Consider the following 22,649-nt stretch of genomic DNA (forward strand, 5'->3'; position numbering starts at 1 on the left):
AGGTGAAGTTTTTATCACTATTTTATAACGCTTCTGCAGTAAATACATATTACTTATGTAAACAGATAAAGGGAATAACTTCTTTTTTCTGTTTATTAAAGTAATACATGTTCATTAGATCAACTTTATTTGTAGAACAGTATAAAAAGCCAAAATACTTGTAATCCCACAGCTCAGAGTTAATCACTATTAATATTTTAGAACCTTTTAGCTTGTGTGTATAGGTAAACACATTTTTAACAATGAGGCTATTTCACAAATGAGGCTATTTCCATTTGTTTATGTACAGGCACAAAATTTAAATGTCTGCATAATGTGACAGATACTGCGACTTATTTAACCACTCTTTTATTATATATTTGTGTTGCTTTGAATTTTTAAATTTCAATTACCTGTGACCAATGCCACTTGTTTGGATGAATAATTTCTGTTTACTTACAATAGACACCCAGAATTAGAATTTGTAGTCAACAGATATAAATTCAGGCTGTTGCTACATATTGTCAAATTACTTTCCAGGGAGCTTGGGCCAATTTGCAATGTGTGAAAGTGCTTGTCTTACTGCGCAGTGAGCCTAAGAGAGAGGGACACGTGTATGCAGTGTGCTTCGTCTATGGGAGAGCAATTAAGACTTTAACTGCACTTTGTTTTCTTGCTAAGGCAGGAATCCTATCTGTGTTCATCATTATCCAACACTGCTTACTATACAGTATCAATGCAAATAGTTATTGAATTAATGTTATCTTTTTAAAAATTGCTGCCAATTCAGTAAGCTAAACATTTTTGGCTCTTGTGTTTGTTTGTTTAATATTTTTTATTGATTTTTTTTTATAGAGAGAAAGAGAGAGGGATAGAGAGTTAGAAACATTGATGAGAGAGAATCATCGATCAGCTGCCTCTTGCACACCCCCTACTAGTACATGCCCTTGACCGGAATCAAACTCGGGACCTTTCAATCTGCAGGCCGACGCTCTATCCATTGAGCCAAACCGGTTTCGGCAGCTCTTGTGTTTTTAAAATAGTTTTACTTAAGTATAATTTACGTATTATAGAATTCACCAATCTACCTATTCAAAGTGTTTTAGTAAATTTTTAAAATTGTTCAACCATGACCACAATCCAATTTTAGAACACTTTCATCTCTCCATCTGCCTGTCCTCTCCCTGTTCCTGTCTGCATTTACTCTCCACTCTCATTCCCGGAACTAGCCAACCACTGATCTGCTTTCTAGCTCTATAATTTTGCCTTTTCTAGAAATTTCATATAAATGGAACTGTGTAATACATAATTTTTAGTGCCCGACAACTTTCACATATAATAGAATAATTTTTGAGAGATTCATCCATGTTTTTGCATGTCTTAGTAGTTCTTTTACTTATTGAGGTATAACTGACATACAAAATTGCTCATATTTAAAGTATACAGTTGATGAAATTTGGCTTTAATATATACTTTAAAAGCAACACAACAATTAAGATAATGAAAATAACCATTCCTCCTCACCTAAGTTTCCTCATTCCCCTTTATAGTCACTGAGCACTACACCACAGGTAATCACTGATTCAAAAAAAAAAAAATTATATATATATATATATATATATATATATATATATATATATATATTATATATATATATATATAAATTTTTTTTTTTTTTTTTTTACAGAGAGGAAGGGAGAGGGGAGAGGGACAGAGAGCCAGAAACATCGATGAGAAACATCCATCAGCTGCCTCCTGCAAAGTTCCTACTGGGGATGTGCCTGCAACCAAGGTACATGCCCTTGACCGGAATCAAACCCGGGACCTTTCCGTCAGCAGGCCGATGCTCTCTATTCACTGAGCCAAACCGGTTAGGGCAGTAATCACTGATTTTGTCATTACTGTTAAAACTTGAACATGGGTTTGAACTGGGCAGGCCCACTTATACATATTTATTTTTTAATAAATACACATGAAATCCATATACCTGGGTTTCATGTCCACTGATTCTAACAACCAGAGATGTGGAGGAGGACCAACTGAACACAATAGCACAATAGACTTGAGCACCTGCAGATAGAGTGTGTGTGTGTGTGTGTGTGTGTGTGTGTGTGTGTGTGTCCTGGACAAAGGATGACCGTAGTTGATTTTGGGGAATCAAAAGTTGTATGTGGATTTTCAACTGTGTGTGTGAGTGTGTGTCGGGGGGTGGGGAGCGCATTGTGCCCCTAACCTCTGTGTTGGTCAAGGGTCAACTGTATAGATGTTTGTGTTTTCTAGAATTTTATATAAATGGAATCATACAAAAATGGAATATATTCTTCTTGTCTAGCTTTTTTCACTTGGCTTAATTATTCTGAGATTCATACATGTTGTATTTATAGAGTTTATGCATTTTTTTTTTTTCTTTTTACTGCGGAGTAACTTTCCATTAGATGGATAAACTATATTTTGTTTATCAGTTCACCAGTTTGGTGGATATTTTGGTTATTTCCAGTTTTTGGCTATAAGTACTACTACTATAAATGTATAAATATGAATCTTTGAGTGAACACTTCTTTTGGGTAGATTACTAGGATTGAAATTTCTGATTCATATTAAATGTATATTTAATTTTTTAAGAAAGTGCCTAGCTTTTCTGGATAGGCGGTAAATTTTACATCTCCATTAGTGTAATGTATGAGGGTTCCAGATTCAAACACTGTGGCACCTAGTGATTTTTGTTATGTTAGTGGCTATGTAGTATATGCTATTGAGACTTTTTAAATAAATCTTTATTGTTCAGATTATAGATGTTCATCTCCTCCCCTACCCCATGCCCTTACCCCCCCTCCCCACCACTGTCCTCATTCATAGGTATAAGATTTTTGTATAATCTCTTCCCTCACCCCTCCCACCTCCTTCCCCCTGAGAATTGTCAGTCCATTCTCTTTCTATGCCCCTGATTCTATTATATTCACCAGTTTATTCTGTTCATTAGATTCTTTTTATTTACTTGATTTTTAGATTCACTTGTTGATAGATATGTATTTGTGGTCACTTTGTTGTTCATAATTTAAAAATATATATATATTTTATTGATTTTTCACAGAGAGGAAGAGAGAGGGATAGAGAGTTAGAAACATCGGTGAGAGAGAATCATCGATCAGCTGCCTCTTGCACACCCCCTACTGGGGATGTGCCCACAACCAAGGTACATGCCCTTGCCCGGAATCGAACCCGGGACCTTTCAGTCCACAGGCCGACGCTCTATCCACTGAGCCAACCGGTCCCGGCTGTTGTTCATAATTTTTTCTTTACCATTTTCTTCTTCTTTCCCTTCTTAAAGAATACCCTTTAGCGTTTCATATAATCCTGGTTTGGTGGTGTTTAACTCCTTTTGCTTTTTCTTGTCTGTGAAGCTCTTTATCTGCCCTTCAATTCTGAATGATAGCTTTGCTGGGTAATTTGGTTGTAGGTTCTTGCTGTTCATCACTTTGGATATTTCTTGCCACTCCCTTCCGACCTGCATAGTTTCTGTTGAGAAATCAGCTGACAGTCGTATGGGTATTCCCTTGTAGGTAACTGTTTTTCTCTTGCTGCTTTCAAGATTCTCTCTTTGTCTTTTGCTCTTGGCATTTTAATTATGATGTATCTTGGTGTGGTCCTCTTTGGATTCCTCTTGTTTGGGATTCTGTGCACTTCCTGGACTTGTAGTTTATTTCTTTCACCAGATAGGGGAAGTTTTTGTCATTATTTCTTCAAATAGGTTTTCAATATTTTGTTCTCTTTCTTTTGTGGCACCCCCATAATTTGGATGTTGGTATGCTTGAAGTTGTCCCAGAGGCTACCCAGAGGCTACTTACACTATCTTCATATTTTTGGATTCTTTTTTCTTTTTGTTTTTTTTCTGGTTGGTTTTTTTTTTTTTTTTTTTTTTTTTTTGCTTCCTCATATTTCAAATCTTTGACTTGATTCTTGAGTTCCTCTAGTCTACTGTTGAATTTCTGTACATTATTCTTTATTTCATACAGTATATGCTTAATTTCTGACTGATCCTTTTCCTTTTTTTTTTTTTTTGGCATTCTTATAAGATCCTTGAAGGTCTCACTAAGTTTCTTGGAGGTTTCTAGAAGATTCTTGAGTAAACTAATAACTGTGGTTTTGAACTCTATCCAGTAGTTTGCTTTCCTCCATTTCTTTCATACTATTGTATTTTCCTGTTTTCTATTTTATGGATTCCTACTCTGACCTTCATTATTTCCTTGTTTCTACTTATTTTGAGTTAGGTTAGCTCTTTCTTTTTCCAGCTTCTTAACTTGGAAGCTTTTATTATTGATGTCAAACCTTTCAGAGCCATGAATATTCCTTTAAGCACTACTTTAACTGCACCTCATGCATTTTTGTATTTTATTTGTTTCAAGATAATTTAAAATTTTCCTGTGATTTCTGCTTTGACCCATGTATCTTTATAAGTGTTATTTAACTTGTAAAAATTTTGGTGTTCCCAGATTTCTTCCTGTTACTGATTTCTAATTTATTTCTATTATGGTCCAACAACATACTTTATTATTACTGTAGCCCATTTCAATTTGAGTATTGTTTTATTCATCTAATATATGGTCTGTCCTAGAGAAGTTCCATGTGCACTTGAAGATGTATATTTTCCTGTTGTTGCATATTTGATATCCATATGGATTAGATCAAATATGTTGAGTGTGTTTGAGGCTTCGATTGTCTCTAATTCTATTGATTACTGAAAGAGGAGTGTTGAAATCTCCAATTATAATTGTTGAACTGTCTGACAATTTTTGTTCCATGTGTTTTGGGCTTTTGTTGTTAGACACATATATAGTTAAAACTGTTATATCTGATCATTATATTTTAACTGTTGGTGAAGTAATAATATTCATGTAAATTTTCTGAGTGAAATTTCTGTCTTTTGACTTTCAGAATGTCAATATTCATATTTTTACTATTGATTTTGAAGAATAAGCATTATATAAAAGATCACTGTTTTTATATGATCCAACCCAGTCTGTCTTTTTTTGTGATACAAAATTTGTCAATTTATAAATACTAGTATACTTGAATTTATAAATAATTTTCTTATTAATTTCTCCTATTACCTTTATGCTTTCAAAGTCTATTTATATTCTAGAAGATATATATTTTTATATATATTTTATTGATTATTTTTTCAGAGAGGAAGAGAGAGGGATAGAGTCAGAAACATCGATCAGCTGCCTCCTGCACACCCCCCACTGGGGATGTGCCCACAACCAAGGTACATGCCCTTGACCAGACTGGTTTCAGCACAGAAGATATTAAACATGAATATTTTTCACCTTACCACAGAAAGCCAACGTTTTATTGACTAGTTGATCTTCTTTTGACACATTTAATACACTATCTTTATAGACTATATTGCTATGCATATATTTTCTGTTTATGTATGAAAATTATACTGGGTTTAATTACTATGGCCTTATAGTACCATAGTAGTTATATGCTAACTTTCTTTAATACCCATAATACCTTTGTTTCTTTTCAAAGCACATTGCTATTCTTATGTATTTATTGTTCCATGTGAAGTTTAGGATTAGCTTATCAAGCTCCACACATTTTGGGGGATTATTATCAAATTGGTAAATTAATTTAAAAAATATTTTATTAATTTTTTACAGAGAGGAAAGGAGAGGAATAGAGAGAAACATCGATGAGAGAGAAACACCGATCAGCTGCCTCTTGCACACCCTCTTCTGGGGATGTGCCTGCAACCAAGGTACATGCCCTTGACCGGAATCGAACCTGGGACCTTTCAGTCCCCAGGCGGATCCTCTATCCACTGAGCCAAACCAGTCAGGGCTGTAAACGGTTTCTGCGATTATGTCTTTTTTAAAGAAAAGCTCCCTCCAGTTATTACATGAAAATGCCTGTTTTTATGCTTGAATGTCATATTGGGTTAGTGTAAAGTTTCTGGCTATAGACTTTCTATCTCTGAGAAAGTTGTAAATATTGTTTCACAGTCTTCCATTTATTTTTACTGGAGGTATCTGAGCCAAGACTGATTTTTGCCCTCATCTGGTGACTTGCATTTTGAAAAATGAACCCTCTCCCCAATAAGCTTTTATTTATTTTTGAATTCTGGTATATTTACCAAACAATCTGAGGTCAAACATTACGAGTATTTCCTAGATTATAAGAGAATCTGAGTTAGGTCTTCTTCTATTTCAAAAATGCTTTTTTAGTATCTTTGAATGTTTTCCTATTCTGTTTGCCCTATCCAATATATGTCAGATCTTTTTTGTTTTTCTTATATACACCTAATTTTCTTTCTGATACTTATTTTATTCATAGAATAATTTTATCTTCCTATTAGACACTTAGATTGTTTCAAAGTTTTTACTGTTACAGATATCCACACATGTTCTTAACAGCAGTGATGTTGCTTCAGAAGGTCAGTAAAATTGCCCTAATTCTTCCTAAGGATGCTCAGTGCAAAAAACCTTTAAATCATGTTTGTGAATCCACTTGCCTGTCTTTTCTTCTTATGCAGTCTTGGGGATAACTAATGAATGATGAATGATTTTAAGGGTTTCCCAGTCATTATCATAAAAATTAGACCCTAGTTTTGTAACTAAACATATTAAGGAAATCTTCAGAGTAAAGAAAGTGGTTTGGTGATGGCTTCGTCATTACTCTCAATAAAGATACTGAAGACTTAATGGTAGGGGTGACAAATGGTATAGTCTCTATGCAGGACTAACTGATGTTATCTATTGAGCTGGATATATTCTGTTTATCTCTCTAGATCTACTCTCCCCTTAGGTCTGTGTCCGGGAAGGGTGATCCAAATGGACCACATCAGTGGGTTCTCTTATCTTTTGGTTTCTGGTTGGAAGCCAACGGAAAGCGCTAGCAGGATATGGTCAGGTGACCATCTCCATAGTTACTATTTTCCAGTTCCAATGATGGTTTCATCTCCTTGTCCTTTTAGGCCTAGCAATGGAAATGGCTCCATACTGTTGCTAGTTTTGGATATGTGCATCATTTCTTGTTGTTTTTTTTCTAAAATCCTCCTATGGCTTTGCAAGTATGCTATGTTTGCTACATACACATCTAGTAATTTATCTTACATGAGTATAAAATAACAGGTATATGAAATCATTCTTTGTGGCACACTCTCTGGGAAGCATGCCGACGCCATTCCCTTCCCCGATTCTTAGCCCACTTTTTCCTCACAGGTATGCATCTTCTAAACTCTAAAGAACACCAGGAGACTTGCATTTAGGAGAGTAATAGGCAGTAGTAGCTCTTCTAAGGCCAACCTTATGAACCTATTTCCAAGGCCCTCTTTCTTCTGACTTCCTAGAGAACTAAGGCAGCCTAGAATAGGTCTCTGTTGTTGCTTCCTCTATGCTAAGCACTTCCTTGTTTCACTGTCCCCAGCTTTTATAAATGTACACTAATTGTAAAAAAAAAAAAATTACTCATTGCAACATTATATTTCTAAAGTGAACTATTAAAATATAATGTCCACATACAGCAGATTATAAAATAATGGTCTAATGACATGGTGGACTATTATGTAACTGTAAAAAACTTAAAACATTGATTAGATATATAGAATAGTTTCCAATTTATTCCCCCCCACCCACCCTTCAGTTATTCTTTTAGTAATTTATTCCTCATACACTCAAGGCCCAAAAAATATTTGTGAAGTCTCATTTATATCTCAGTGATCACAAAATACAAGAGTTTATTTTACCTTGCTGTTCTTCTGATCTTTGCTGTTATCGTTTTTAGCTTTGAGGTTTACATGATATGCAAAAAATTCTACATATTTAATGCATACTTCTTGATGAGTTTGGACATAATTACATCTGTGATGTCATTAGTTTGACCAAGGTAGTAAGCATATTCATTATCTCCAAAAATTTTCCTTTATTTGTGTGTATGGGTATGTTTTAATATATTTTTATTGATTTCAGAGAAAAGAAGGAGAGAGAGAGAGAAACATCAATGATAAGAGAGAACCATTGATTGGCTGCCTCCTGCATGCATTACACTGGGGATCGAGGCCACAAACCCAGGCATGTGCCCTTGACTGGAAGTTGACCTCTATCCACTGATCCAAATAAGCTAGTACTGTTGTTTGTGTGTGTTGTAGGAACATTGAACATGAGCTCTATCCTCTTACTATATTTCATAAGTGTACAATATCATATTTTTAACTATGTTTTAAACTAGCAGGTCTCTAGAACTTATTCACCTTGTATAATAAACTTTTAAAAATATATATTTTATTGATTTTTTACAGAGAGGAAGGAAGAGGGATAGAGAGTTAGAAACATCAATGGGAGAGAAACATCAGTTAGCTGCCTCCTACACACCTCCTACTGGAGATGTGCCCGGCAACCAAGGTACATGCCCTTGACTGGAATTGAACCTAGGACCTTTCAGTCTGCAGACCGACGCTCTATCCACTGAGCCAAACCAGTTAGGGCATTGTATAATATAGAAACTTTATGTGAGTATAGAGAAGGCATGGTACCAAGCTGTGGATATGTTACCATATGTATAAGAGAAAAAAATAAAGAATGTATGTTTGTATCTTTCTCTTCCTATACGTACATATATTCAACAGAGAGTGAGAATGTGAGGAGAGTTTTTGGAAGGGTACAAAATAAATTATAACTGGTTGTTTTAAGGGAGGAAAACTGAATAGTAAACTTTTGTTTCTTAAATGCATTATTTTAATAACAAGTATTGAGAGCCTTAGAGAAACAATGACTAAATAAGAATTAGAGAAAAAATTCCTAGGTGATGGAAAGAGCCAATAAATTATAAAAGCTATTAAATGTTCTAAGCAATTAAAGTCTCATGACGTAATTTCTCACCATGGTCCTTTTATGGGATAATACACTATTATAAATTCTGTGTAGAAGTTATTTCCTGTTCAGGGTTGAATGCAGAAGACCATATATGATAAATATTTGTTTTAAACATGATCATCTTTTATTATTTAAAAAAGCTTTTCAGTTCTTCTGTCTGGCCTCCTTCCATATTTACAGAGTAATATGACTGCACAACAATCTTAGTTTCCAGTGAAAGGTACAACTTCATTAAAGGAAATAGGACATAAGAAGACTCTTCAGGAAATTAATTAAGAAGGAAAGAGAAAGACTGCTGGGGAAAATAGTCATTCAACTAAAGTTGTTTAAAATCACTCATGTTTATGATACTCAAAAACTGTAAAAATAGGAAAGGTTTACTAGCTTCATTTTTTTAAGGAAGTTTTAGTATTTCCTGATATGGTTTCCTCTGCTAAAAAGTTCCACAAAACACAGGGAGATTCACTTACCCCTCCTGGAACTGGGCTTGGGCAGACTCCTCTGCTACAAGCGTCTCATACTCCTCAGCAGCAAACCTGTCCCAGTCAGAGGGCTCAGGCATGTCATTCTCCACATCCTGATTGCAAAGAGTACCACCACAGAAAAGAAAGATAATTAAAGACAAAGAACTGGAGATAGGTGTATAGATCACTAAAAACAAACAAACAAACAACTATCTGAAACTATTTCATTTCAACATGTAAAAAAAGTGCTAAAGTAATAATACTCCTAAAGTGATTTTCCACACCTCCAATCACAAAATTAGTCATTGTCCATCATCTAAATTCTTTAGGTCTACATTCTTTAGCCTTGTAACCAGAGACCTTTTTCTAGACCCTTCCTCACTGGCACTTTGCCCAACAGCTACCTGCATATGCTATCCCTTCCTCTGGCAAATTTTTGCTCCTTCGTTAAAATCCAGGTCATCCCTAGCCGGTTTGGCTCAGTGGAAAGAATACTGGCTTGTGGACCAAAGAGTCACAGGTTCAATTCGGGTCAAGGGAACATGCCCAGATTGTGGGTTTGATCCCCAATGGGATCGAGCAGGAGGCAGCCAATCAATGCTTCTCTGTCATCATTGATGTTTCTATCTCTCCCTCTCCCTTCATCTCTGAAATCAGTATTAAAAATTAATAAATAAATAAAATCCAGGTCGGATACCATATCATCTCTGCTATATTCCTAGAAACAGCCCTTCTTCCTAAAATAATTTCCTTTGCCATACTGTATATGCTTGGTTTCCTCCTCTTGTACTTCTTTTTCATCTCTATATACCTATTCTTTATATACTAAGTCTTTTTCATTTCTATATAACCAGTGTTTCTTCAACAGTGCCTAGAATTTAACTGAGCACTTTTTAACTTTCATTTATTTTTTTGCACATTAGAACATTAATTAGCTCCTCTGATAAAGAAAAGTAAAATTTAACAGTAAAATTTATAACACAAATAAAAGAAATAAAGGGGGGATAGGCCATTTTCTTTTCCTTCCATATATGGACAGCATCTTGGATTATATAGTCCAGGTAAAATATGTTTTTCCATAATGATAATGAGTTAGCATTTTCCTAAGATGTAGGGTTAATTATGCCTAGAAGAATTTAAATACCTAAAAATTGATCATACAATGTGTTAATTATTACACTTAATCCATTTTAGGGATCCCAACACCAACCTTTTAACATTCTGAAATTTGCATGCATTTTTAGACTTATAAATGGCAATGAATATTTGTATTTAGGAGGTGATCTTTGTATTCTTACTACTATTTAGGTCAAAAAGTTATGCAACATGTAGAAGGAAAAGACTATAAAAGTTTCCTGTTGTACTCCTATATGATTCAACTGAAACAGTCTTTCTGTATTAACATAATTTCGACTTTTAAAACAGGGGAATGAATGTTGAAGGGGAAGTGGTGATATTTTTATTTTTGACATGGGTCATATGTCCAGGTTTTCTGAGGGTCCATAGGCTTTTGTACGGGGAAGGGTGCTCCTCTGTTTAAGGTGTAGAATGATTTCAAACTGATAGTCATGAACAGTGATCATTAACACTTGAAAAAGTACTACATTATCTGAAGTTTGTTTATCACAGAGTGTTTCTAGTTGTCATTATGATGGGAAAGCTATTTCCAGGTCATCCCAGAAATGCATGATACAATTAAATCAAGTCCAATATACTTTCTAATACAGATGTACCTTTGATATATTTTTAAAATTAGGAGTCTTTTCAAACACATTTTTTTTTGTAACTAGTTTCTAATATATATGTAAATGCACATGGGCCATACAATTCACTCAATGGCAGGCAAATGCAGGTTATCTAAAAACTTGACTAGCTGTCTGGAGAGATGTGCTCTAGGTCCTTTATACTCTCTTTTTCAATATGTGATGAAATGTTTTAAATGTTACCTCTTTAGCCCTAACTGGTTTGGCTCAGTGGATAGAGCATCGGCCTGTGGACTGTAAGGTCCCAGGTTTAATTCTAGTCAAGGGCATGTACCTTGGTTGCGGGCACATCCCCAGTAAAAAATCAGTAAAATGTATATTTTAAAAATGTTACCTCTTTCAATATCAAGTTCTTGCAGACAGAAACCATTTTTTATCTGTAACACAGCCCCAGATATTACAACTCTCAAATAGAAGTTAAAGTTATACTGTACCTTCTGGACTGCAAAGGGATCTCTCTGTTCATGGTCTAAGTATTTCTCCAGATTAAAAAAAGTGTCATAAAAGATGTGAGCCATTCTGCATCTCTTCAGATCTCGTAGAGTTATTTTGCCTGTGTAAAAACACAGAGCTGGTAAATGCCAAGATCTGTTTTGGCAAATGAAAAAAACTTCCATTAAAGTTTAAAAAGTATATGTAAACATTATATGTATACATTTATCCGAACTTGTCTGGAAGGTCATCTGGAAGGACGTCTAGCCTAATTAGACTAGATGTCCTCCCGGACGAAGCTGGGGCTGGGAGGGAAGCCAGGGTCCCAGCTGCCTGCCAGCGGCCGGAGGAAAGCCCACGTCCCAGGTACCACAGGGAAGCCAGTGACAGCAGCTGGGGGGAGGAAGGCCTACTCTTGCATGAATTTTGTGCACCAGGCCTCTAGTTTTATTATAAAAGTCCCATTTCTTTCCTTTTTGAGGTTAAATTCACGTAACATAAAATTCACCATTTTAAAAGTATTTTAAGTGGCTTTTAGTACACTCAGTGCTGTGTAACCATCACCACAATTGATTGCCTTACATTTTTTTCACCTTTCAAAAGGGAACTCCATACTCCCCAAGCAGTCCCTCCTCCTCCTCTTTTTACTCCCACCCTCAAGCCCCTGGCAATCACTAGTTACTTTCTGTTTCCATGGAAAAAAATACCATTTCTTAAACAGGATTTGCCATCAAATGTTGGTTCCACACTAATAGTAAAGGAGAAACTTAAAAACTGTATTTTGGAAGCCTGCATGAAAGACTCTGTAGAGTTAAATAATTTAGGACAATCAGGATTACAAGCCCCACTCTGTCACATAGGTGAACAGTGAAAATGGCACTTTACACAACGTTACCATCACTGGCTGGCTTCACCAGGTCAAGCATCTGGCACAGCAAATCATGGAACGGCAAGGGCTCGATGCCCATGGCTTCCATCCGTTCACACTGCTCCTCATAGAAATACTCCAGCTCGTACATGGAGAGCACACCATCCCCATCCACATCCATGCAGCGGAACCAATACTCGATGCTAGGAGAGAGGGACACTTCAGCAATGGCCTGTAAAGGTCCTTTATTCATTCAGATTTATTATTGCCCACCTTTTAAAATAAAACTTACAGCCCTAACTGATTTGGCTCAGTGGATAGAGTGTTGGCATGTGGACTGAAAGGTCCCAGGTTTTTTATTACGGTCAAGGTCATGTATTTTGGTTGTGGGCAGAAGGCAGCTGATCGATGTTTCTCTCTCATCGATGGTTCTAACTCTATATCCCTCTCCCTTCCTCTCTGTAAAAAATCAAGAAAATATATTAAATAAGTAAATAAAAGTTTCATATGTGTGTGATCACCTCACACCTGTCATAAAGGCTATCATAAAAAAAATCAAAATGTTGACGAGGATGTGGAGAAAGGGAACTCTCATGCACTGTTGATGGGAATGCAGATTGGTGCAGCCACTGTGGAAAATAGTATAATGTTTCCTCAAAAAATTAAAAATGGAACTGTCTTTCGATTCAGCAATTCCACTTCTAGGAATATATTCAAAGAAACCTGGAATTTAATTTGAAAGAACATATGCTCCTCTATGTTCATTACAGCATTATTTACAACTAGAGGCCTGGTGCATGAATTTGTGTACAGGTGGGTTGCCTTGGACTGGCCAGTGATCAAGGCCGATGAGGGCCAATTGGAGCCAGCCGGCTGGGAGAGGGACCACAGGAGATTGGCTGTAGAGCACACTGACCAACAGGGTGCAGCTCCTGCATTGAGCATATGTCCCCTGATGGTCAGTGCGCATCATAGCTACCGGCTGGCAGTTTGGTCGACAGGTTATAGCTGTCACTTAGGCTTTTACATATACACGAATCTATGCACCAGTAGTTCGCTGCTGCCCTCCAGTAGCTCACGGACCGCTGCCCCACCCTCCTGTTGCTCCTACCGTTCCCCCTCCCCCTATCATCCTCATAGCTTGCTGTCCTGCCCCCTCCTGTAGATCCCTAACCCTAACCCCACCCTCTTGCTGATCCATGATCTAGTCATTATGCTTTTCTTGATACCTGGTGAGACTCTGGATTCAGTCTGAGAGGCAGAGATCAAGTCTAATCCATCTCAGCACCCTGAGGCTGAGTTGGCATTAACTAGGTATACATCATTACTTTTTCAAGATTTGTTCCTGTTTTTAACATCTTGACAAAAGGAAACTTAGAAGTCATACCTGGTGGGGTTCCTTTTATCTTCCTCCGATATCAAGAACCAAACAAAATCTGCATAGCTCATTCTTCCCTCTTTCTGTACTGTTTTTCCCCTGAGAAAGGAAAACAAAACACAAGCTTTTAGTTTCCTGAGCAATTACTCAAATAAATTTAGTAGGATGGTAGACAAAGTAATATCTTCCTTTGGAAATTAAGTATACTTAAAAAAATAATCATCAGGATCAATACTGCTACCTGCATTTAGATAAAGGCCTAATGCTCATATATTAAAAAATTAATACTGTTGGAGATAGGAAGATGGCTACCGATAGGAAGGGAGGGAGGAAGGGAGATAGTATGAGAGCGTGAGGGAGTGATAGAGGAGTGTGTGGACATGTGTAGTGTGTGTGTGTATGAGCTAGGAACAGTTAGATCCTGCAGGTCTTCCAAGGGGCTACCAAACCAGGCTGTCTTACACGGTAGAGCCCTGCTACCAATAACTATGGAGGAAATTGAAGCAATAATAAAAAAAACTTCCAATAAACAAAAGCCCTGGATCAAATGGCTTCAGAGGGGAGTTTTATCAAACATTCAAAGAAGAAATAAAACCTATCTTCCTCAGACCATTCAAAAAAATTAATGAGGAATGAGCACTTCCAAGCTCTTTCTACAAAGCCAGCATTACCCTAATCCCAAAACCAGATAAAGACAATACAAAGAGGATTACAGGCCAATATCCCTCATGAACATAGATGCCAAAATCCTCAACAAAATTCTAGCAAACTGAATCCAGCAGTATATTAGATCGTACACCAGGACCAAGAGGGATTTATCTCAGGGATGCAAGGATGGTACAACATCTGCAAATCAATAAATGTGATACACCACATAAACTGAGAGGTAAAAACCATACGATCATATCCATTGATGCAGAAAAAGCATTTGACAAAATCCAACACCCTTTCTTGATAAAAATTCTCAGCAAGGTGGGAATAGAAGGATCATACCTCAACATAATAAAAGCCATATATGACAATCCCACAGCCAACATCATACTCATTGGGCAAAAACTAAAACCAGTCGAAACTGGTTTGGCTTAGTGGATAGAGTGTTGGCCTGCGAACTGAAGGGCCCCAGGTTCAATTCCAGTCAAGGGCATGTATCTTGGTTGCGGGCACATCCCCAGTAAGGGGTGTGCAAGAGGCAACTGATTGATGTTTCTCTCTCATCGATGTTTCTGTCTATCCCTCATCCTTTCTCTCTGTAAAAAACAAACAAACAAAAAACCACCCTAAAACCATTTCCCCTAAGAACAGGAACAAGACAGGGATGCTCACTCTCACCACTCCTCTTCTACATAGTACTGGAAGTACTAGCCATTGCCATCAAACAAGAAGAAAAAAATAAAAGGCATCCAAATTGGGAAAGAAGTAAAACTGTCCTTATTCACAGAGGACATGATACTATATAAAGAAAACCCTAAAGACTCCATAAAAAAACTACTAGACTTACTACATGAATTCAGCAATATAGCAGGATACAAAATTGACACTCAGAAGTCTATGGCTTTTCTATACACCATTAATGAACTCACAGAAAGAGAGATTAAAAAGCAATCCCATTTACCATTGCAACAAAAAAATTAAGATACCTAGGAATAAATTTAACCAAGGAAACAAAGGACCTATACTCAGAAAATTTTAGGATGCCAAAGAAAGAGATAGAGGAAGACATGAACAAATGGAGGAATATACCATGTTCATGGATTGGTAGAATCAACATCATTAAAATATCCATACTACCCAAAGCAATCTATAAATTCAACGCAATCCCCATTAAAATACCAACGGCATACTTCAAAGACCTAGAACAAATTCTCCAAAAATTCATCTGGAATAAAAAAAGACCCTGAATAGCTGCAGCAATCTTGAGAAAGAGGAACAATGTTGGAGGGATCACAATACCAGATATCAAGCTATACTATAAAGACACTGTTCTCAAAACTCCCTGGTACTGGCATAAGAACAGACACATAGGCCAGTGGAACAGAACAGAGAACCCAGAGATCAACACAAGCTATAATGCTCAATATTTGACAAAGGAGGCAAGAGCATACAATGGAGAGTCTCTTCAATAAATGGTGTTGGGAAAACTGGACAGATACTTGAAAAAAAAGAAACTAGACCACCAACATATACCATACACAAACTCAAAATGGAAAAAGAAATTAAACATAAGATAGAAAACATAAAAATCTTAGAAGCCATAGCCAACAAAATAGACATTTGTCGTAGCAATCTTTACCGATACAGCTCTTAGGGCAATGGAAACTAAAGAGAAAATAAACAAGTGGGACTTCATCAAAGTAAAAAGCTACTGCATAGCAAAAAAAAAAAAAAAAAAAAAAAAAACCAAAAAAAAACCATCCACAAAATAACAAGAGAGCCCATTGTTTGTGAGGACATATTTGCCAATGTTATCACCTGTAAGGGTTTAATCTCCAACATTTACAAGGAACTCATACAACTTAACAAAAAGAAGGTAAACAATCCAATCAAAAAATGGGCAAAGGACCTAAAAAGAGGATATTCAGAAATCCAAGAGACATACGAAAACATGCTCAAAGTCACTAATCATCCAAGAGATGCAAATCATAACAACAATGAGGTACCATCTCACACCTGTCAGAACAGCTATAATCAACAAATCAACAGATGACAAGTGCTGGAGAGGATGCCGAGAAAAAGAAACCCTTGCGCACTGCTGGTGGGAAAGCAGACTGGTGCAGCCACTGTGGAAAACAGTATGGCATTTCCTCAAGAAATTAAAAAATGGAACTGCCATTTGACCCAGTAATCCCACTTCTAGGAATATACCCTAAGAAAACAGTAACACCAATGAGAAAGAATATATGCACACCTATGTTCATAGCAGTGCAATTTACAATAGCTAAGATTTGGAAACAGCCTGAATGCCCATCAGCAGATGAGTGGATTAGAAAACCTGTGGTACATCTACACAATGGAATACTATGCTGCTGTAAAAAAGAAGGAATTCTTACATTTGCAACAGCATGGATAGATCTGAAGAGCATTATGCTAAGCGAAATAATCCAGTCAGTGAAAGATAAATACCACATGATCTCACAGAAGTAGATCATTACAAACAGTTGAACAAAAATAGACAGAGGCAAAGAAGCATCGAACAGACTCAAACTATAGCCAGAAGATAGGGGAAGGTAAGAGATCAACCGAAGGACTTGTATGCATGCATATAAGCACAACCAACAGACTCAAGACACTGGGGGCAGAGGGGACGAGGGCAAGTGCCAGGGGGTGGGGAGGCTGGGGAAAGGTCAGTGGGGAGAAAAAAAAGACATATGTACTACCATTTGTAATACCTTAAACAATAAAATAAAATAATACTGTCTTATATGAAGCCATGACTGTATATATTGCAGGAAGTCTTGTTACAGTTTTATTTGATCATTAAAAAAAAAGATCCTCATTGGAGAATATGTTTTTATTGATTTGAAAGGGAGAAGGAGAGAAACATTGATGTGAGAGAAACATCGATCAGTTGCCTTCCTTATAAGACCTAACCAGGAATTGAACCTGTCACCTTCTGGTGTACAGGACAACACACTGGCAGAGCCACAGTGGCCAGGGCACTTGTAGTTCATTTTTTATTTTCAGAAAATTTTCTTACCTTGTTACTGCCCCAGAGAATATCCTTTCAATAATTCTGTTTGATGAAGCTAAATATAAATAAGAAAGTACAAAGTTAGTTACAAACATGCTCCATAAAGGTAGTACTTTTGGAAAATTTGTTTTTAGTAGTTACAAGCTAAAACATAATAAGCTTCCACAACAGAACAGGAGTAGTTAAAATTTTACTTCTGCATAATTTGTACTTTTAAAAAATATGAAGTGGCTTAATCAACAAATCAATCAATTATTTAAAAAAAAGAAGCAAATGGATGTGCATGACAGCTAGGATATATTTATATATTTGAATATCAAGTTATTGGTCATTTTATCTAATAAGACAACTTTTTCTCTAAAACAAGACAAATCTTATCCTAGCATTCATTTCAAGGAGGAACTGATTGATCATCGACTCCCAATATAAGGGTTGTTGAATAAAAAAAGAATGCTTTTAAGTAGAATTTTACAAAATATACCAAAAGATACCATAAACATATATTTCTTATATTCTTATTCTATAAAAGTCAAGGGTATAACATGGTTTAATGTATCACTTTTTAGAAATTCCATCAGTAAGTTTTATTCAAAGAGAGTGACAAGTATATCTTGAGACAGTATGTTGTTTTTGATGATAGATCCTGGAGTCTAGAGTAACATATCTCATTGTGGGTTCAAAAACACCCCAAAATATTGGTTTTTAAAAAAGAAGATGACAATGGATATCAGACCTAGGGATATGGTGAGGACTATCTCTTCTTTTAACAAGTGCCCCAGATAATGGCAAGCACACTAAAATATCAGAACCAATGATAAGGTCTGAAATTAGAGAGCTAGCAGCTAGCAGCATCTAGCATAAACTTAGGTACAATCAGCATAAAGGTAAATTAGTTTGGCTATGGGTGTCAGTACAGTCATGTTTGGCCATGTACTGAAGCTTATGTAAGGACCCTCTAGATTTGTTGAGCATTAGTTTATGGGGTTAATAATTTGAACTAGATAGAACAAAAGAAGGTTGTATAGGAAAGGCAAGAATATTTCATTCCAAAGCTAAAGTATTTTTTAAAAATATGTTTTATTGATTTTTTTACAGAGAGGAAGAGAGAGAGATAGAGAGTTAGAAACATCAATGAGAGAGGAACATCAATCAGCTGCCTCCTGCACACCCCCCACTGGGGATATGCTGGCAACCAAGGTATATGCCCTTGACCAGAATCGAACCCAGGACCCTTGAGTCTGAAGGCTGACGCTCTATTCACTGAGCCAAACCGGTTTTGGCAAGCTAAAGTATTTCTTGAAAGTTTTTTTGTGGGTTGTTTTTTTTTTGTTTTTTGTGTTTTTTTTTTAAAGATTTGGAAGATTTAGCCCTCTAAAACTGAAGATCATGTTGTCCAATTAAGAACAGGTCAGTGAGTGAGCAATTATATAGTTTCAGTGGCCCATTCATTATGTAGGTCCAACTGCCTGTTTTTCTAGACTTAATCTCTTTAACATGACTGAGTTGCTGTGTGTAGATATACACTATTTTTCGATGTATTATGAGTATTATGGTTATGTCAGTCAGAGATAGTGCTTTGGAGCCCATAGGCTTTTTCATGACTTCCAGTGGCTGGCTCATATTCTACAGATGACCTGTCACTAGTAATTAGAAGATGCATCGCTAATAAAACTGACTCAATGAATAAGGTCCATTTTTTTGGTGACAGGAAGGCTATGAGTACTTGAAATAGTACTCATAAAATGCTTATCAAATAAATACATTTGAGCATTTACCTCTTCACGCCTAATTGGCACCTGAGAATCTGAGAGGCAGAACTCTGTTTCTTAAAAATGAAAGTTAGCCGAAACCAGTTTGGTTCAGTGGATAGAGCGTCGGCCTTCAGACTCAAGGGTCCTGGGTTCGATTCCGGTCAAGGGCATATACATTGGTTGCAGGCACATCCCTGGTTGGGGGTGTGCAGGAGGCAGCTGGTTGATGTTTCTCTCTCATCGATGTTTCTAGCTCTATCTTCCCTTCCTCTCTGTAAAAAATCAATAAAATATATTTAAAAAAATGAAAGTTATATGAAACTTAATATCATATGCTAGTAGAATGAACTTTTTTAAAGATGTATACAGACGTGCCAAATAGCAGAAGCAAAATTCAATGCACTTCTTTAAGATTTGTACTCTGCTGCATTTAAAAGGCTTTTAAGGTTGACTTAAGAAAAATCACCAGTGCCTGAGGAGACATGTAAGAACTGAACAAGGACCATCTTATGAGAGTAGAATGAACCACTGTATCTTGGTTAAAAATGTTAAGTCAGTCAGTTCTAAGTTTTCTACTGCTAAAAGTGAAGCAAAAAGGAGTATGTGAAATATAATTTTTTGTTTTCTGACAAAAGAAAGCACAAAAGACTCATTTGCAAAAAATATATATTTTCTGAACTAAATTCCTTTTAAAAGTAAGTTTTTTATGAGTCCTTCAAAACGTTATTTTTATCCATGCGTGTGTATAAATACTATGAGAAATTCATAAAGGAATATACATATTCTCTTTCAAATAAACTATTAAATTCATAATCAGAAAATAAACAACACAGGCTCTCCAATTCATCAAAACTAAAACTGTAATTGCTTACTTACCTCCATATCCCTTCTCCTACACCTGGCTTCTAAATAAAAAAATTAGTATTTTCACTTATTCCCACTTAAAAATTCTTGGCCCTTTATGCTAAAAAATTGAAATTCTCCATAATGAGTGGGGGACAATCTTCTTCAAAACAGTTAAGTATCAACATCTATAGATACTCACCCTGGTCATTGTATCGAGACAGATCGGCCTGGCTGATGTAGAGGTCATGATCACTATCTAGTTCCCAAAATTTACAATAAATAACATAAAAATGTTCATAGGAAAAGTAGTCTGTGATTTGGTTTATATCTTCCTCCTCTTCCAAAAGCGCTAGAGTCTGAAATGGTATGAATAAAGAAAATTTATTTTAAAATTATGAAAACCCAGCCTTGGGCATTATACAGAATCTAGTAAATTTTTCTTTTAAATCGAACTTAAAAATTTAGTTTTGGTATCAAATCAGGAACTTTTAATAGGTAACATCACTCTCCCTTTAATCTCCTCATCAATCTATAAGCATTAACACATTTCGGACCAGTAGTTTTATTGCTAGCTTTACCCAGTAGCCAGATAAGTTTCTATTGAACAATGACAAAAAACGTTTTACATAAATGTTAAGGGCACGCTTTAAACACCCATTGCGTTTTGAAGTTATTTATTACATGTTCTTACAAGCTAATATCTTTTTAAAGAATTCTTGTGTTTGGCCACAAGCCTTACAGCAGAAAACACAAGAATCTTTGTGATCTTTCTGTAATGTGTTAATGAACTCTGTAATATGCTTAGCAAAGGGTTAGGTGCTATGGAGGATTTAAAAGCAAGAAAAGGGAAAGATCATCACCAAGGGGACTGCAGCCTATCCGAGGCCCCCAGACCAACAAGCACAGAACAATTAAACAACAGGCTTAGTTACATGGCCACATATTGACATGCTTTTAACTTTTTAGTTATGCAGTGACATCTATTTTATTATGAAGAGTGGGCATCCACATATAGGGTTTTTCTTTTCTTTTTTTTTAATCTTCACCTGGGGATATTTTTTCCATTGATATTTAGATAGAGTGGAAGAGAGAGAGGGAGAGGGAGAAAGAAAGAGAGAGAGAGAGAGAGAGAGAGATGGAGAGAGATAGATATAAGAGAGACACATTGATTGGTTGCCTTCTGAACTTACCCAGACCGTAGCTGGGGTTTTTCGAACCAGCAATCCAGGTATGTGCCCTAGTCAGGGAGTCAAACTTGAGACCCTTCAGTGCTTGGGCCAATGCTCTAACCACTAAGTAATACTGGCCAGGGTTTAATGTCATCCTAGTAAATTCTATTAAAAAACAAAACACTAAAAACCCCAACTAAAAAAACCAGCCATATAAAACCATACTTTTAACTTTCATATCTATGTATGAATAAAACCACAAATAAATGGGTTCCCTCTAGGGAAAAGGGGGTGAAATGCAGGGTAATAAGGTAAATAGTGACTTCAGATTATTATTCTAAATATGTTAATGTTATTAGAATACCAGAGGCCCAGTCCCAATCGGGGCAGATGGGGACTGGGCCTGTCAGGAGGAGGAGATGGCAGGAGGTTGGCTGGCCAGCCTGCCCCTCTCAGGGCCCAGTCAGGGCCAGGCTGGTTGGGGGTAGGGGCTGCAGGTGATTGGCCTGCAGGCCCCACCCCGATTGGGGTTGGGGGCCAATTGGGGGCAGGGCCAGCCATGGGGAGGGGCTGTGGGCCTATCATGGTGGGGCAGGCTGATTAGGGGAAGGTGGGGGGGGGGGGCAGGCTGGCTATGGGGAAGGAGGGAACGTTTGGCTGGAGGCCAGCTCTTAATCTGGGTGGAAGAGTCTGATCAGGGGCAGGCCAGCAGGGGGGAGGGGCCGTGAGGTTGGCAGGCCAGCCCCGCCCCCTGATCGGGCCAGTTTGCTGGCCACAGTGGGCGTCATAGTGACTGGTCCTGAAGGTTGTTATGGCTGTACGGTCGCTGGCTTTTTATATAGAGAGATTTTATGAGCATATATTCATGTATAAGAGGAAGGCTAAGGAGAGGGGTAAGGAAGAAAATAGAGAGGAGAATATGTCATACTCTAGGAAGAACAACACTTGAATTCTAGTTCTAATTCAGCCACTTAATTGCTGTTTGATCTTATCTAAATCATTCAATCATATTTGGGCCTCACATTTTATCACAAGTTTTAAAAAAGAACTATAATGATTCAGAAACTACAAACTCTAATATGCTTCAGGAAAGTGAGGTATAAGGCATTTTAGGGAATTATTGACATCTAAACCCAATCCATATCACCTACTGTGAGCCCAGGCATGCACAAGGTATGCAATAGATATTAATAATAACTGTGATGATTACTGTTCATTTTAGAATACAAAAAGTTTGTATATCTATTATGGGCTGCTAATTTTGCCAACTCTTCATTACTCTGTCCCAGATAAAGTCAGAAAAAATATACATTAAATAAGGTCGTCTTAGCTTAAACTACTTTTAGCATAATTCATTTAAAATGAAATATTTCATTTATTTCCAAGTGCAAACATTTTCACCTTCTTCAGGACAACAGAGGCTTGAACAATCCAG

At 36.7% G+C, this 22,649-nt stretch overlaps 1 protein-coding gene across 3 annotated transcripts in view; it reads right to left on the minus strand.

The window, feature by feature from the left end:
* Positions 1 to 22,649, minus strand: part of PPP2R3A (protein phosphatase 2 regulatory subunit B''alpha) — a 99,858-nt gene that overhangs the window by 10,976 nt on the left and 66,233 nt on the right. For all 3 annotated transcript variants that reach the window (XM_084901762.1, XM_084901761.1, XM_084901763.1), the window contains 6 exons: positions 20,245 to 20,401; positions 17,455 to 17,503; positions 13,770 to 13,859; positions 12,410 to 12,585; positions 11,517 to 11,635; positions 9,326 to 9,432 (listed from right to left, as the gene is read on the minus strand). In XM_084901762.1, coding sequence (XP_084757888.1) covers positions 9,326 to 9,432; positions 11,517 to 11,635; positions 12,410 to 12,585; positions 13,770 to 13,859; positions 17,455 to 17,503; positions 20,245 to 20,401 — 698 coding nt within the window. The remainder of the gene's footprint in view (positions 1 to 9,325; positions 9,433 to 11,516; positions 11,636 to 12,409; positions 12,586 to 13,769; positions 13,860 to 17,454; positions 17,504 to 20,244; positions 20,402 to 22,649) is intronic.

The sequence above is a fragment of the Pipistrellus hanaki genome, assembly GCF_964339955.1.
Source record: "Pipistrellus hanaki genome assembly, chromosome: 13".
Classification (NCBI taxonomy): domain Eukaryota; kingdom Metazoa; phylum Chordata; class Mammalia; order Chiroptera; family Vespertilionidae; genus Pipistrellus; species Pipistrellus hanaki.